At 36.3% G+C, this 18408-nt stretch overlaps 1 protein-coding gene across 1 annotated transcript in view; it reads right to left on the bottom strand.

Annotated features, from left to right (window-relative positions):
* Positions 1–2880: 2880 nt before the first annotated feature.
* The window catches only part of LOC132195171 (T-box transcription factor TBX20-like), a 36790-nt gene continuing 21262 nt past the window's right edge, over positions 2881–18408 (bottom strand). Inside the window, exons 3-6 of the mRNA XM_059616990.1 lie at positions 14291–14567; positions 11788–11946; positions 11251–11327; positions 2881–4905 (exon numbers count right to left, since the gene is read on the bottom strand). Coding sequence (XP_059472973.1) covers positions 4269–4905; positions 11251–11327; positions 11788–11946; positions 14291–14567 — 1150 coding nt within the window. The 3' untranslated portion in view covers positions 2881–4268. The remainder of the gene's footprint in view (positions 4906–11250; positions 11328–11787; positions 11947–14290; positions 14568–18408) is intronic.

Raw genomic sequence — 18408 nt, forward strand, 5'->3', positions numbered from 1 at the left:
GTTAAAATTAATTTCGTTTTCCACTCTCCGTCTCTGATGCGATAGAAAAAAGGCTCAAAATTAATGACTAAATCGCGCTGCAGAAATCCGCCGGCAGCAAAGAGCGCGAAAAAACCGCCCGTCGGACACATGCACAATTTGAAAATTTACAACACAATGGGAGAAAAAGCGCAGAGTAAATCGCCCTGGACAAAATGTTGCAAATTATTCGCGCATTTCGTTTCATTTTCGCCGCGTCCGGCCCATTTCACGTAATTTTTTTTTCCTTCCACCCGGCGTGATCTCACTCGCTAATTATTTCAAAACAACACCTCTGCTCTCCTCTCGGGCGCATCTTTCGCTCCGCTCTTCACTGCTCGCGCCTCTATTTTCGCCGCACGCTGCCTCTGCTGCTGCTATAGGGTAAAGTGGGCACATTAAAAGCTCATTACGGGCGCGTAGCTGAGCGGCCGGCCTGTTATTACGCCGCGAGGCCGCCGCGAGGTGCGAGCGAGAACTTGAGGCCCACCCATATCGCCGTCTTTACACCTTTGCTTCGCTCCCAGACTTGCACCTTCCAACACCTCGCCGACGAGCACGCAGGCGAATCGATTAGAGACCTTCAAAGGTGGTCCGCCGCCGCCGCAGTGTTGAATAATCCCGCTATTTATTAACATCCAAACTGCTCTCATTTTGTTGCATCATTGATTTGATCCGAATTATCCGAAAATTATTTTGGCAGGAAATTCTAAAAAAAATTTGCTTTGTTATATAAAAAAATGAAATATTATCATTTTAACATATTTTTAGGGAGCTGAATCTAGAAGAATTGGATAATAATTAAAAAAATTAAATCAATTTCTTAAGTTCGCCGTCAAGGTATGCAACCTTCATACAGGTACGTCCAACAGGTTGCCTAAAACCAAATATTTAACACGACCTGTATGTGATAGTAAAATAATATTCAGCATTCACCTATGCTTGATTTGCAAAGAGTTTGTCCTGAAATAATTAATTATTTTTCACTACAAGCATTCACAACGTATAGTCAAAAACTTGTAAACAATAAAAATGTATATTTTTCCCACGGTATTTAATATTTCATGAAGATATTATTTTAAAATCACAATTTTTATCCTCTATTTAATTTTCGTTATATTAAAATATACGAAAATATAATTTTAGTTTCAAAGAAGGAAACTTTTTGAAAAAACGGCTTTACGATTCTGCTAGAACATCCAAGCCAAAAAAGACACCAGCTGCAGCGTATTTAGGAGAGTCAAGAGTCTTTTTTTCTATTTAAATATTCCAAACATTTTGATCTAATCTTCTCGTTGACTTTCTTTCTTTTTATTGAAGATTCACAAATTTTCTTTAAACAAAGTCCAAACTTTTATTCTATCCAGCTCATGTGACTCATGTCAAAGAGCAAACAGAGTGCTGTGTTCACTTATGTGAGTGTTCGTCACATTATCACGCAAGGTGTTTCTCCTCGGCAAGGGTGAGAATTATTTTCCGACCACAAAAGGCAATTACTCGAGAGAAACAATAAAGCATGGGCCGAAAATTAGAGGAAACACAAGACATTAACTTGCAAGATTACACGTGTGTGTGTGGCTGAAAACGAAATTTATCTACCTCTCTCTACCCAGCAGCAGACACACATACAAATTATACGACGGCGCGCCAGAGTTGAGAGGGAAAATTCTATTAAAATAAAAGGGAACTAGCGCTTGTGGCCAAAGGTGTAAAAAATTAAAAAAATATATAGGGTCTGCAGTAAAGGAAAATTAGAGCAAAAGGGATTCACAGCTGATAGAGAGCTGATAGAGCAGAGGAAAATGTAACAAAAAAATCAGTTGAAAAATAAATAAATATTAATTTAAAAATATTAACAATTAAACTTTAAAATTTAAAGCCTTAAATATTGTTCAAATTTTACAATACTTTCCAGCATCTTTAATTTGTGTCAAATGAAAAAAAGGTTTCCCCAAATAAATAAATTATATTTTCTAAATAAATTAGCATACAAAAGCCATTTTTCCTTAATCAAGTTTATGTATGAAAAAAAAATCATTAATTTATAGCACTAATAATTTTAATATTCACTTTTAATGTGCTCTCGACAAAAAATTGATGGGCCAGGGAGGACGACGGATCCACGCGGCCTTCCTGTCCTAATCGTAACTTCCGCCACTAAAATCCTTTTCTCTTCACTAATTCCCATCGGCAGATGTTCCTTGTTTTTTAGCCCTTAATACACCTTAAGTGATGCTTTCTTCTTTTTTTTTTATATGCAAGGTTATATTTTATCATTAGCGGTGGAGGTGAGTTGTGATATTTTTTGTGTCTGTTGCCACAAACAATCGTGTTTTTATTCATTTCGAATGCTGCTTTTTATCTCAAAACAAACGTCTTTCTCAGTAAAAATGTCAATTTTTTCCACCAAAAACTGAAAGGTTAATAATAATAATAGTCTCACTTTTAATTACCCACGATACTGCTGACCGCAGTTGTAAATTGCCGCATAGCCAAGTATAAAAAATCCGGTTTATTGTTGTGTGTGATCTCGGCATGGAAATAATTTCAATTGCTGGTCAACACGGCGGCGGCGGCTTTTAACTTTATCTCGTGCGCAAGTCGGGCGCACACACTCGAGATTTTATGGTCGGTGGCGCGACTTTCCCAAATTGTTCTCCGACATGCAAAGTCGCAGCTTAAATGAAAAGGGCCGCCGTGCGTTGAAATGATTTATTTGTATGGCGTGCCTTGAGGCTGTGCACACTCAAAAATTATGACTTATTTAGGCAAATAGAGCTGACTTTTTACTACCGACCATTTTTAGTTCTATTTTAAAGGTTAGGTTCAATTTTAAAGAAAAAGTCAAAAATTTCTTATACTGAATGCTCATGTTTTATTTACACTCATTTTTTTCTTTCTATAATTGCATTTGTTTTGACCTCGAACTTCTGACAATGAGGCCTCAGCAGTTTACAATTTTTGTTAATTAATTATGATACACCTGTGTTTGCATCGCCGCAAATATAATTTAGACAGAGAGAGAGAGAGAGAATAAAACGAATTGAGTTATTATCTTTTATTACACCACGAGAGAGATAATATAGAGGTTTTACTTGGGTTTTCCGCAATAATGCCAAGCAAAGGAGATTTTTTTAAATAATTTTACATCGATCAGTGTGTTATGACAACGATATAATTGAAATGACAACTTTCGTTAGTTTCACAAACACCATGCATCCCTCTATTTTGATGTCTAAAATTTAATTTTGCTGATTTTTATAATTCCTCACATTTCAGGCGCAGCAATTGATTACATTTTTTAGTTGATTAATACACTCGATTACACATCTATCACAAACATTGTATAACAAGAGAGATGTTTTAATTTTTTTGATAAGGTGATTATCATACAACAAATTTTGCGCGACTTTGTTGAGTTTGTTTCGTTTTTATAATTTTGAGGATATATCGCTACGACCTAAATTTCTAACAGTGAAAATGAGGCATAGAGTGGAAGTGGGGATAATTAAATTAGCGAAAGTAGGGCCCATTCGTCAAGTGATGAGCGAGGAAAACCAGCATGGCCGTTAATTAATTTCAAGAAGATGACCCAACGAGTTGGGAACAAAATCTCAATTCACAATTGGTAATTAACTTTTGATTAATGAATCTGGCCGCTAAACTAAAAAAAAAAAATTAAGATTTCCTTCGTCAGATGATCCAACAAACAAGACGACGCAATCAAATGTAATTTAATCAAGGAAGCCTGACCGAACAAGAAATGAAAGAAGTTTGTGTGTGGATAATAAATTAATTCAATTCATCTACTCGGAGAATTTCATCTCATCTCTGTTGCTTGTGACACGAAAAGTAGATTTTTATTACACATGAGAGAGATACATCGCTGGGATATTTAATATTCTCATTTATTCACACGCATTTATATCAGAGGAAGCAATTAATCGCGCGCGAATAATTATTTTTATTTACACGTCATTACGTACGAAAAACACGCGCACGCACCTCACTGATACAGAGAGAGAAAAATAGTGGTACTCATAAAATTATAAAACAATCTTTGGCTTTGTCTATGAAGTACATGGTACGTAAATTAAATAACAACGCAAAGACATCGATCACAATAACAAACAAAGAGAGGGGTTTAAACTTTGTGTGTTTGAAACTCAAATTTGCCCATCATCTCTTTGCTTCTCACAAATATGTATAAATTATATATTTTTCTACCTTCCGAGTCTATCGCGCCGTGTCTAGTCTCTAGGAGAGGGGGTTGAGTCAGGGGTGGGGGAAGGCCCCGCTGACGGAATCTGCACAGAGGGGGGCGTCGACGATGCCGACGGCGCCGAATTGGGCTTCGGCGGAATTAGGTAGGGGCTGTAGCGTTGGTGCATCGGGAAAACGGGCCGCGGGAGGCGAAGGTCCGAGGCGGCCGCGTTGGCCGCCAGGGCGTGCAGATGGTGGTGAGGGGGGCCGTGACCTGGCATTGGGGGCCACTGTGACCACAGGTGTGGCGGCAAGTGCGCGAGGCCGCCGGGCCGGTGGCCGTTGGGCCCTGAGGAGGCGGCCGCCGCGGCCAGGAAAGCGTGCAGCTCGGCCGGCGTGGTCGGCGGCCCAGATGGCGCTGACGTCGTGCGCGGAGGGGAGGTCAGAGGGGAGGTAGGAGAGGAGCTGTTTAGGTGGGGCTGTTGTTGCGACGAGGCGGCCGCCGCAACGGCCGCGGCCGTCGCCGCCGCACCCCACAGTTGCAGCTGCAGCCGCTTGTCCATGGTGGCTTGCGAAAGTGCCGGGTGGTACAACTGGTTGTTGTTGTCCACGTCCAGCTCCGAGTACAGACGCAGGGGAGATCTGAGGAAATGCTGTTCCAGGAACAAACCCTCCATTGGGTCTCTGAAACAAAAATTCAAGAGCAATTTAGCACAAATTTCACCATACAGAGGATTGAAAACAATTAATTTTAGAATAAAAGACTGTTTAGGAGTGGGAAAATTGAAAATAGGCACCTATTAAGATGATTTTTACAATAAGTTCAAATATGTAAGTGATATTAGATGAAAAAGTCAAACTAGGTGTAGACAAAAGCAGGATTATTATGTATTTCATTATTATGTGTATTGAACTGATTAAAGTAAAAATGAAAAATTTTGTGCATAAATTTTATAGAAAACATCGGAAAACAACTGAAAATTTCTTTTTATTTATGTACTCAAATAGGCAAAATGGCGAAATGTAGGTGCAGATCCCTTGCGTTATAATGGATTTTATTCTTTAAATTTGAATCAAGCACTATTTTAGTACATCTCTAATTTTAAGTAAATGTTTCAATTCAAATTTATGCCTAAAAAATTACTATCTTAAAAAATATTCATTTTTAATTTTTAACCAGCGAATAAGCAGGGTACAATATATTATATTCTAATTGTAATAATGTTAAAAAATTGTAATCGAAGGAATAATCACATTAATTAAGAATATTTAGGTATCAAAATAATGTGCGCTGAAAAGAACCTCAATCTGGAAACTAAGTGAATAATTTTATAAATCAATGATGATGCTGGTAAGGAAGCAGAAAAGATTTAAAACAATAATGTAAATTCACACTTTAACACAAAATTAATACTTCTAAACATTATTAAATATATTTTTATGTTCAAAAGCATATCTATAATTTTAATTTTATTTAAATAAAAAAATAAAGCGAAAGATAATCAAAAATATTACTTATTAAATTTTAAATTACGTCAAAAATTTTATATTAAATATCGCTCAAACCAGATTTTTAGCACCATTATTATTTCACATGTAAGGCATAGTTTCCCGGCCTTAATCATGAAATTCATGAACTAAATAAAATTTCGTTTGCAACTTAAGTTAAAAAGAAAAGAAAAGTGGCGTCGCACAGGTTGCCTAAATTTAGGCTTGCTTCTCTCTACGGTTTTGAGATGACGGTTTATATCAAATTATTTTACTTCAAAACGCATTTGGAACAACTGAAAAGATTCACGCAGATGGCATCAGAACATAATTTGCCTTCGTTTTGACAGGCGGCCAGGTAGTGGAATTTACGATCAGGGCACGCTAATGTGCGAGGAATTTGATTGTCATGCGGATTCCGCGCACAAACATGCGAGCCCGAAATGAAGAAAAGAGCCGCAGAGACGTCCAATAGAGACGTGTCCGGCGCTTTTTTGCACGTGAGGGGATTTGGCGCGCACACCAGATGGCACTTCCAGAGTGACATATTACAGCATTCGGGGCTAAAACTAACTAGCTCCGTGCGGAGAGAGAGAAGGTGTGAGAGGAGGGAAAAATGCGTTGTTTTTTTTCATTATATATTTATGGCACGGCGAGAGTAAATCTGCGTGTCGCGACTTGAATAAATAAAAACAAGAAGAAGGCTGTGTGTATTTAGTTTGCGCGAGAAATGAAATTCGAGAGTGCGGTGGTGTGTGTGTGTATGCTTAAGGATTAGGCTAAATCTTTCAATTAAAGTAACTAAGTCCCCTCGCAACAGCTAGCGAAGAGATCAGCAGCTTCTCTCTCGCACTGTGCGTGGTGCCACCCTTTTATTTATAAATAAAGCGGCGCCGTACGACTCCTCTCCACCCGCCGGGGTAATTTCAGCTTAAGCCGAGAAAAGAATGTCAAAATTGGCAATCTAATGAGTTTCGCTGACACGTCACAGGCACAATCAGAGCGAGGGATTTTGCGAGTTGAGTGGCTACATGAATATTATAATTTGAAATTTAATGTGTGCATGAAATTTCTGTAAAAAATAAAATTCCATTCAATTTTTTCAACAGATTGCATGAATTTAATAAACATTAAGTTTTGTAATTTTGTTTTATCACCTGCTTAATTTGTAACTTTTTTTATTCACCTTCAACTTAAATCCTCATAGATTCATCAATATCAAAAAACATTATAATTTAGTTATAATTTTATCCACATTTTTATATTTCAGTGTCTACGGCCCATTTCTTTGAACGTGAGAGTTCACAAAAATTAAATTTTTATCTCTGCGACGATTTAAAATCCTAAAATCCAACGTTTCCTTCAGACTTTAAACGCTGTAATTAAGCCTCATATTCAATAGTTATAGATTCTGGACGTGCAATTATCAAACTCTCTCGGCAGTCCTTTCCCTATAATCAATATATATAATTTTGGCATCCATCAACACTTCTTCTGCGTGCACAGGTGAAATGGGTCGTAAAAATTCTGAGCATGAATTATCAATCGAAATTATAGAAGGCACTGCCGTGGAAAAATCGCCAAAACGTCCCAAATGAATGTTGTAATTTGTGACCATTAGTGTGTAATTTAATTTCCACCTGAAAACAGACCGGCGAGTGTATATAATTAAATTCAGTCGCTGCCGCGCATACGAACAGAAAAACTGCAGCGCCGGATACGTCTCAATATTATTTATAAACAAAAAAAAAGTCGCCCCGAAAAAAGACGACTGGAATTATCTCTGCGCTACAAATATATAAATTAAGCAGCCGGTCGTTTTGGTGTGTTCGAAATGATGATAGCAACTCAGTATTTGAGGCGGCCCTCTCGACTAAATTAGCGGCGAGAGGCGCGAGAGATAAAACATAAAACATCGGCGAGGCCTGCCCCAAAACGCAGGCCGCTCTGTAATCAACGGCCAGATGCCGACGCTAATAGTTATTCCCAATCTCTCTCTCACGTGGCAATGATTTTTATTTCTCTTTAATAACCGATGATCGGATTTATTTGTACGGGCCACAGGGGTCAATCGCATTAGTGCATTACCAGCCAGCGTCTCTCATTGGCTTGCAGATAACGAATGGAAATCGCAACCAACCTAAGATTTTAATCAGTGTGTATGAAAATATGATACATGTGGTTTGTGCCTGCAAGAAGAGAGTGTCAATGGAACAATGTGAATTTATTTATTGCAGTACGCCTGCTGATAATCATCGTGTTTCATTATTTATGGCCGAGGCGTGCATCTCACTTTGATTGCGCGGCCCATTCTTTGGCGGCTCATTACTTTTTGTATTGATTCTCCGTGCGTTCATCTCTCGGTCTGGCGAAAAGTTGTGAGAATAATTACTGGGTTTGGAAAGTGTAAGGCACGTGTGCGGTGAAATGGAATTTAACATTTGAAATGACCAAAAATTTGAAATTATTGAGACAGATAATTTGCATTATTGAAAAAAGGTTTCCAGAAGTACGCAAAAAAAAATTACATCCTTAAGTTAAATTATTCCTATTATTTATTAACAATTATTAAAATTATTTTTCATCGATAAGTTATTTAAGAATTAAAATAAAAAATAATATATTGTTTAAAACGTGTTCAAATATTTGATTTTTGACTCCGAATGAAATTATTTAGGGATATTATTACCAAAGTAAAATAGACCTTTCCACAAATCAGTATATAAATTACACATACGCAAAATAAGTTACATAATTAATAAAAAAAATTATCGCTCAAATTAACACTTTATCTAAATATTTAATTAAATTTAATTTGATTTAATTTGTTGATTGCACAAAACTTCCGAATTAAAAATCATTGGGCTGGAAATTTCTTTTTAAATTACAAAATAATATTAAAATTTAATTGAACATCTTTTTTATACTTTTATATTGAATTAGACCACCGGAAACGAATGACTGTCGTGGACAAAAACCATTGATCTAGATTTAAGGAGGCAATAATTTTTCCAAAAGTATAAAGAATATGTTTTGACTTGCAAGTGCCACACACAGCTGGAAAAAGTTGAATGCATCTTATTAACGCATAAAATCTCACGCAATCCCAAAATAAAAGCGTGGCCTGTAAAATTTTTACGCAAGTCCTAAATTTTTATGCCGCTGCCTCCAAATCCATTTCCCAAACAAGGAAGCGCAAATAAAAAGCAGCTTTTATTTTTTTACAGCCGCGCAGTTGTAAAATTTGTTTCCATTTGTCCAGAATGGTGCGTTTGTGGTGCATTAAAAATTGCATACAAAAGTTTTTTTGTAAAAAAAAAATGCACCCTTTCTGAAAAGAAACGCGCGCACCGACCTTGCGCGCATTGTCCGGCTAAAATTCATTTAAAAGCGCGCCTTGTTTATGTTTATGTGCCGGGCATGACTTTTGAAGAATGGGCACAAAACTGCAGCGTGACTAACCGAAAGGAAGCATATCTCGGCCACAAAGAAAACGCTTCGAGGGTGCCCCCCGGATTTCAAAGCGAGTTTTGTTGCTGCCGGTTTCACCACCGCAACGACATTCTCTCTTTTTTCCTCTGCCGGGGTCAAGTGTCACTCAAAAGGCAGCCCGTACACGAATAAAATCGGAGAAAAACCTCAATACAAACGAGCGGAGGGCGCGTAAAAAGTCACAAAAGCTGCAGCAGCAGAGGGAAAGTTTGTGATGCCACCAAAGTTGAATAGGCGCGCAGCTGACAGAGACGCACGCATTGGAATTAAATCGTGGAAATAATTCTTATGGATTGACGAAATTGATGGAATTGTGTGTAGCTTTATTATTAACTAAATACTTTCGATTAATTAATTTTGTTTTAATCTAGAGCAGGATTATTAAAAAAAAACATTCTCTTGGCTTGCGCTTTTGTTGAAATGGCTGGAAATTTTTGTTTAAATAAATTATCCTACGAAAATACAATTTAAAAAATTTAATTGGGAGATAATGAACGTACTTAGCAAAAAGCACATATCATTGATTTAGAAAATCATTGAACGTACAGGTTATAAAATCAAGAAGGAAACATAATATAATGCTTATTGTTAAAGCTTAATACGCTAAATAAGTGCTTCAAGTAATAATAATCTATTTCATTTAATACCTTAATTTAAATATAAAAGTAAAAATAATCAAAAGTAACAAAATAAATATTAAATTTATGATATTATTTTATTAAATTAATTTTTAATATTTACATTTTAATTTTGTACTATTATCTTATTTACTTAAATTATTTTTTGCATTGCAATAATTTATCATTTTATCATTCCCTTTGTAAAATGCTTTTTCTGATAATAAAACGTGTTGTTGTTGCTACGTGAATTTTTACGGTCGAGGCAATATAAGTGCGTTGTGTTTTAAAATTACAGGCTACTCGTCTCCAGCGCTTGCATTCAATATAAAAATGATTATCTCGGCTCCGCTCCGTCTTTATAATTTTGCTCGCTGCCGACATGATCAGAACGAGAAAAGTAGCACTGCAGACAAGCTTTTTTTCCAGTTAAAATATAATGGTCGGCATCATCGTCATTCGCTTTTAACAACTTCCGTTCGAATTAAGTGCTCTAGTTAAAAATTGCTAAAACATTCTGCGAACTGAAACATTAAAAAAAAAAAATGCATGATAAATGTAAAATATTATTTTTGAAAAAAAGCAGAAAATCGAAGTTTGCTTTAATTATTTAAAATTAAAAGACTTTTAATGATAAAGTATTAAAATATTTTAAATTTTTCTGTAAATTTGGGGCCAGATGGATTTTTTTTATTTAAACCGAAATTACCATTTGAAAGTAACGCAAGTGCGTGTTTCACGCCGCAAATCGCTAATTACCTATTAGCTAAGCCCTCTCCCGGTCATTAATGACCCACACACGGCGAGATGAAACACGACGGCAAAATGTTTGGTACGTTTGTAGGCCCGTTTAAAAGATAATTAGCATAATTGAATCTCGGCCGAGAGAGAGAGGAGGAATTTTGTCAAAAAACAATCAGGAATTTATTATGGGCAGTTAGAAATATTTCAACAGAGGCGTTTCACGTTTGTAGCTTTTCCGAAGCCGCCGCCGCCGACATGGCCAGAAGTTTCAATTATCACGCCTGTCCGGGGAGCGCCTTGTAATTTCAGCGCGCCGACGACCGACTCTTCTTGGCCTGCAGCAACCCTTCCACTTTTTCATGAATCTTCCGACCGACCGACCGGCTTTCTCACACCGAAATAGTAGCAGATTAAAAATAAAAAACTTGTGTTTGTGCGAGAGAGAAAAGGAAAGAAACGCACCCGCGAGGCAGAGCGTTTAGGCCGAGGCGTCGGCAAATTTGTATCATTCCGATGGTATTTATTTCGTGCATGCGATGAGATCAAACTCACTCCATTTGAGAAGCATATTAAATTATTGCTTGCGCGAAGAGAAACCGCCGCACGCGAAAAAAATCATTGTAAGAAAAAAAAAACAGTGATTTTATGCAAAAGTTATTTTGTTAAAGTAGAGAAATGAAAAACTCACCTATCAAAGTCGGTTAGTCTTGAGGAGTCTCGGAAACCTTTGGCGAAGGGGTTGGAGTCGATTTTGAGTTTTGTGATCTGAAAACAATTGATAATATGATATAAATAAAACGATGAGAATAATTAATTATCAGTTTATTTCCTTCAATCATAAATGCATTAAAATGATATTTATACTCTTAAAAATATATGAAATGATAAAAAAAAATTAACTATACTCGTATTGTTAAGTTCTACGTTCCATTAATACTGTGATGATGAAGATAATGAAGACCTATTGAGTGGTAAATCCAATAATGAGACTATCAGTGTAGCGGACATTTGTATATAAAATACATAAAAAAGTAAAATAATACACAATTTAAATGGAAAAAGGATGTAAGACTAAATGAATTAATAATTATAAATATTTTATAGAATTAAATTAAATATAATTAATGTAAGAATAATAAATTAATATCATTATTTAATAATAATATTAATTTTTAATAATTCATATTAACATGAATTTTTATATAGTGTACAAAACTAAACTTACCAATTGATTTTGATAGGCAGTCACAGCAGTGAAAACTGTTTCAGGGAAAATGTACGTCCTGAAATCTTCACTTTCAAGATCCGTAATCGGACCACCCGTTTCCCGCCACCTGACTATGTGAATCCTGGGTTGGTATCGGTGCATCGAGTTGAGGACAATCTGCGAACAGAAAATAAAAAAAAACAATTAATTTCCAATTTCCATTAGAAAAAAATCCCCACAAAAATAGCCACCTTGAGTGGCTGATTTCAATTATAAATGGCGAGTGTTGAAGTCGCCCTAGGGCTGCACCGAAAAGCGAATCAATCAACCCGACTGCGGCTAATGAGAGCGGCGAGATGGAAATTTGAACTTCTTCTTTCTTTAATAGGGTCGTGCGGCTGCGTGTGTCTTGAGCCCGTTTTTTGGTCGATGTTGCACATGATTCGAAACAAAACACACACATCGCACATGAAGTGGACCCCCCACGTGGACAAATGTGATTCGTACGCGTACATATCCCCGCTGCGGTTCCTTAATGTGGTACAAGGTGCACCTTGGTACACGCCAAACTGGGAATTTGACCCCTGCTGATGGTGGCTCGTCAAAAGCCGAGAGTGGAAAAAGAGAGAAAGAAAAGGAGCAGCGTCTTCCAAGTACTATACACGAGTCTTCACGACTGGCAATACATCATCTCAGTCCAGCGACTTTTCACTTCAGTTTTTATGCCGAGATGGAATTACCACCTCTTGAGGACAAAAATTGAAGGTGAAATTATTTTTTATCATTTAAATCTATAATTAAATTTGATCGATTAAAATGTCAGTTGCACTATTTGGTCAAAATTTGCGAAAATGCTTCTTTATAAACTCATTTTTAGGCTCGTGCATTTTAGTCAGTTTTTAGGAGTCAAAAAGTCGACTATTTTTAGTTGATTTTACTGAAATTTAGTTCCCTTTAAGCTGGTTTTTGCCAAAATTGTCGGATTTAGTCGATTTTTTAAATCGGTTTTTTTATAGCCTTAAAATACAATATTATTGTCATCGATTTTTTTGAATTGCATTAATAAATGTCCATTTTTGGAAGCATAAATAATATTTTATCACCCATTTTTCATCATTTTTAAATTACCTAGCTATATAGCAATTATGCAGAACTTCGTGATTTTATGATACGTTATATAGAAAGGATACAATTGCTGAAACCATTGAATCTTCATAATATTGTGTTGAAATATATATTTTGAAGATAGATGAACATGGTAATTTAATTAAATGCGTGTTTTGTTTGATATTTTGTCGGAAAAATTTATATATGATGTTCTAAATATGCTAGAAACATTTTTTTTCCACTATTAACAATTTTGAATTTTTCATCCATCAGACCATCACATTTTTTTTTTTAGTAATTGAAGATGAATAATAGCATTAATTAGTGCTTCTTTCAGTTCCTTGAAATAAAATTTGTTTTTAAATAAATAATTTTTTAACTTTTCAAATTTTTGCGGAAATTTTGTTTCAAAGTCTGGAAAAACCTAATTTTGCTTAAAAAGTTGAAAAATTCTGTCATTTTTGTCTGTTTTAGTCGGTTTAGTCGGAAATTGTAGAAATAGTCGGTTTTATTCGATTTTAAATAGGTGCCAATCGTAATAAATCACTTGATTCATGCAGAAAATGCATTTCCGTAACGTAGAAAAAAAGTTGATCGACTAAAAAACACGAGCCTAGTTTGGCTGCAAACAATGGTGAAATTTCACTTTCAGGCGGTCAAATCCCGAGAGGAGTCTCGCGACGGGTGATGGACACGCGGTGCCAGTGGGGAGCTCACTTGGCTACCTTTCCTTTCTTTATTATAAATAAATCCGGCGGACTCAAATATGCAAAACACGGTGAGAAAAGCGGTGGTGCTGAGTGAGGAATGCTGCATTAAAAGCTGCTGTCAAGACCGGGATAAAAGAATCCATCTTCGGAAAGCAAAGATGCTGTTTTACACCCGCGTGTATAATGTAATAAAACGTCCATATGGAACTGATGGAAAGGGAAATTCCTGCACTTCACACACAAATACTCGTACTACTTGACTTTTTGTGTCTGGCCCTGTCAACTGTCTGGATCCTGGCGAAGGAAGACCGATGGGAAAAATTTGTTTTTCGTTCATCCGCGCGCCGTCACTTTTGGGACTTTTTGTTGTGCCTGCCATTCAACCCTTTAGCTCCTCGTCACGTCAGCACGTCTCACAAAATTTAATTTTTGTCCACTTTTAAATTATGAAAACTAAAAAAAAAAAAAAAATAACAAGGAAAAATGTTCCCAAGAAAATTAACAAAAATTAATTTTTTATTGATTTTTTACATGAATAAATAATACGGTTTTTAATTTATATCCAAACTTTTAAAATTGTAACAAATTTTGGACAAAAATATACTAAAAATTTTCATCAATTATCAAAATCAATATAAACTATAATTAAAACAGTCTAATAATAATTGTTGAGTCGCAAAATAAAATTATTAAATTCTGCCAACCTGTCCATTCTTGTCCATTTCGTTGTTGGTGAGTTTGACCTTCTCGAAGGAGACGACCTGCTTCCTGAGTTGGTCCCCGGTGAAGGGTGAGTCGGGGTGCATGTAGAGCCGCGGGGGTGCCGGCGGGTCGGCCTTGCCCGCCACCAGCCACGACGACCGGTGGTACGCGTAGCGGTACCTTTTGCCGTCGACAGGGACGACGTCCAGCAGCACCGCGTACCTTTGCTCAGGTCGCGTCGCCCCGCTGAGTGACACCCTGAGCGTCGGAAACATGCGTCTGAAACACACAAAACGGCGGCGATAAGTTTTGCAGATAATCAAGCACTTAGCAACGGAATTAATTATATTTTACATTGAATTTTTTTTTTGTAAAAAGGCACCTGTGCGCGCTACAGGAGAGTATCAAGCGTGTTATCAATCAACAAGCAGAAAGAAACAAGGCATGAACAAATGGCTTTTCATTTTTAATGCGAGCCGCCGCCAATTTACATTATAGATAGGCAACTCCTTATCGCAAGCTGCTTGTTTTATTCCGAGTTAAAAATTTGTTTTTCTATCACCATTTTTATTTTTTAAATTGGTTTGCAGCGCTCATATTTTCTGATTTATTGAGGATTAATTTTTATAACTTTTAATCAAAATTGATCTTGAATTAAATTATTTATTTGTTTTTTCGGTTGTTTCTTTTGACTTGAGTGACGTCACCTTCATTAAGGGAGCACCTGTCCTCGGTCGTCATATTTCGAAACCGACAATTATGACAGTTCTCCGCGATGAGAGATGAGAATCTGCATAAGTTATAATGTTGCCTCATAAAGTGAGTCGTGGTGCAGCAGAAAAAAACTCATTATTTAAATACTAAGCACCGCAGAGAAAGCGGCCAAGCGAGTGAGAATATATTATCATATTGGAGAGAGACGAAAAATTATTACATGTGTCCCTTTGCTTAATATTAAAGAGTGACGGACGTTTTTGAATTCACATAATAAAATTGAATTTGTGTTTCCTCCTAAAACAGCCGTTGCCTGATTAGAATATTTATTGGCCCGTAATTGCGGGCTTATTATCATTAAATGAGAAAAGTGCTCATATGCATAAGGAGGAAAAGTGATTTTGCTCCGCGAGCGGCAACAATAATAAATTAATTCAAATATTATTCCGAGGCGTCTGTTGGCAGCGAGAGAGGCGTCGACTTTGAAATTCAAATGCTGACATCAGAAAGAAAACTCTCGGCGTCCGAAAAAGGGATTTGGTAATTGCTGATGCCTGAATTTATATGCGCGCAATTTCGCGCCCAGGCTTCTCATAAATAGATTAAATGAGAGGATTTGCATGAATCGCAGGCTTGCATCATCTCTCATTGTCATTGTGATCGCACACGCTCGCTTGGTGACAAATATTTCATTTGCGGAGATCTCTCTATTTACATTACAATATCACTTTTGCTGCGAATGCGGACCTGTGGGTGCGCCGGGCCACCTTCTTTCTGTCGCTCGAGACCCTTCGCAGCGAGGGGTCTGAATTTAGAGAAATGATATTTTTATGAGTTAGTCATTGGGCAAAAATTTTGGGACACTTGCAATGAATACTGTTATCTTTTAATTGACATTAACTCAGTTATTCGCATATTATTTTGCTCAAATTTGCATTTGAAGGAAAAATAATAATTAAAGTTTAAAAAATTATTCGCTAAGCTTATTCGCAAAGATAATTTTATGTTTTTGTGATTTTTGCCAAGTTGAATGAATAAAAATATCTAGAACTTTTTTAATAACAAAAGTTTTTTGATATTTCATTTCAAACTTAATTTTAAATAATCTCTTTCCATCAGATTTAGACTTTTTAATTATCAGCAATTAATTCAAAATCAAAATAATGGTCTCGGAGAGAGCAAAATAAATTGATTTCAATGCACAATTTGTATAAGCCTATATATATTTGAATCTGACTTATTCTTTGATTATTTGTGCCAGATTAGAACAAATTCCACAGCACCACCTTTTTTCAAGACAAGAATTCCCTTATCTGATTTGATTCAGGTTTTTGCCTTTTTTCCTCTCAAAACGTTTCTCTCGCCTGCACACATGCACTTTTCTTCATCTCGCCTTTTTCTTGATAAAATTTTCACCATTTTTCGCTCGGCGCGCAGCTGCAGAATAAAGAAGTTATGATAAAGATCTTATCCGCGGCTGTCTCTCTCTTCCCTTTTCTCCTCGTTCTCGTGCATAAGCCCACAATTAATGCTTTCGAGGCGCTTTTTCGAATAAATCTATCATAAAAGCCGGTGTGTTTTCCTCGTGTTTTGTCACGCCGATGCATGGCCGCGCTTTTCGTGTTAAAAAACCTCTCTTGCGGTGCGAGAGAGTGAAAGAATTTCTTATACACTTTGTGGCGCGCGAGAATTTGATCGATAAAAAGTTGTTGCCGACGAGAGAGCTATTAGGCGAGGGCTTACTTCTCTAATGGATTGAGGTAAATCAGCACAAGGTGTTAAGCAGTGTAATTATGCAAATTAGAACTACTGCTTGTGCCAAGCAAGAACTGCCTGAGCAGAATAGCTATAGGTGGCGCGTTTTTGATAGGCGGGAAAGTAATGTTTAATGTAAGAAATTTTGGAAAAAGCAATTAAATTTTATTTTCAATAATGTTACCAATTAATAATTTTTTTCGTTGTTAGTAACATAAATTATTAAGTTTTATATTAATAAAAGATGAATAAAAAGTGTCCTTAATAATCAGATTCGTATTAGTTGTAGTACATTAAATTTCCAATATTAGTTCCATTAGTTCATTACATTGATTGATATATAAATTCAAACTGCGGAAGTAGAAGCTAAAAGGATAGTTATAACTGAATTAATAATAACTTCATCAACTTCATGTGTCAATTAACAACTAACTTTATTTATATCAACAAACTTTACAAAATAAAAAACAATATATGAATCCAAATTTATTTTTAAAAAGCAATAGAATTATTAAAAATATATTAAATATTAATATTAAAAATTAAAAAAAAAAAAAAGTTAAAAAAAAATTATACTAAATAAGTTGCACAATAAAAACTTTTTTAAAAAAAAATTCTTAATTTTTATTATAACAAATTTTACTAAGAAATCTGTCAAAGTCATACAATTAAGTCCGTTGAAGAAAAACTATATATTTGTCAAACTTGTAAACAAGCAATCAAATTAACCTGGTGATTATTGATAGAGCTGCCACCGGACATTTTCAAGCGTCTTTATTGTTTTCCATAGAGAGCGAGCAGTGCCGCGAATAAATTTCCTGGCCTGCTCAAGGAGCGAGCAAGAGCACTCGACGCAGATAAATAAATATTTCCAGACACCTGCTGGAAGCAACGAGATGTGTTTTCAGCTGCAGCAAAAACCGCCCGAGGCCGTAAAAACGGAGAGGCCAAGATCTGCGAGTTGCCGAGGAGGTAAAACGATCGAAAAGCAAAACGCTGCCGGCACATATTACGTCATTAACAGGTTCTCGGCGTTGAGGAATAATTCATTCTGTGCAGAGCAGCGAATGGACCGAAAAAGAAACGGCGCCAATTCGTGTTAAAACGGTTGTGGGCCTACCTGCCGTTTCTTCGCACTCGGGGAATTATTAAATTAGCGGGGCCGAGTTGTAAATGAGTCGGGCGAAGTATGAATTATGGCACCTTTAAAGACTGTTCAGATAACAAAAGCAGATAAGCCTGGTCTAGCGCGGATGTATAAAAAAAAAATACAGGTATAATTTAAGAAATTGTCTTGTGTGCCCAGGCACTCAGCGATTAGTAATTTTTATTTATTTATTTTCGACGGGGCTCTTCTTTTATTGAGCGCCGGTGTGTGTTTTTTAACGTCTCATTTGCATAAACGAGAATGCTCACAAACAATTTTATGCCTTTTCCAGGGAGGAAACTTTACGTTCGAGTGCTGAATTAATTGAAAAGTGTTTTGTGCTGAGAAGAATAATGCAAAATCATTTCCTCCATACAAGTGGCAGGTGAAATTTTTCGAAAGTAATTCAGCCTTCGCATAAAAATCAGTTGAGCTTTATCTTAATTGAACGATTTAATGCTGAGATGGAAAGACCTGTTTTTGGATAATTATATTTTTTAAAGA

Source organism: Neocloeon triangulifer, unplaced genomic scaffold (genome assembly GCF_031216515.1).
Source record: "Neocloeon triangulifer isolate White Clay Creek 2 clone unplaced genomic scaffold, ASM3121651v1 ptg000009l, whole genome shotgun sequence".
Classification (NCBI taxonomy): domain Eukaryota; kingdom Metazoa; phylum Arthropoda; class Insecta; order Ephemeroptera; family Baetidae; genus Neocloeon; species Neocloeon triangulifer.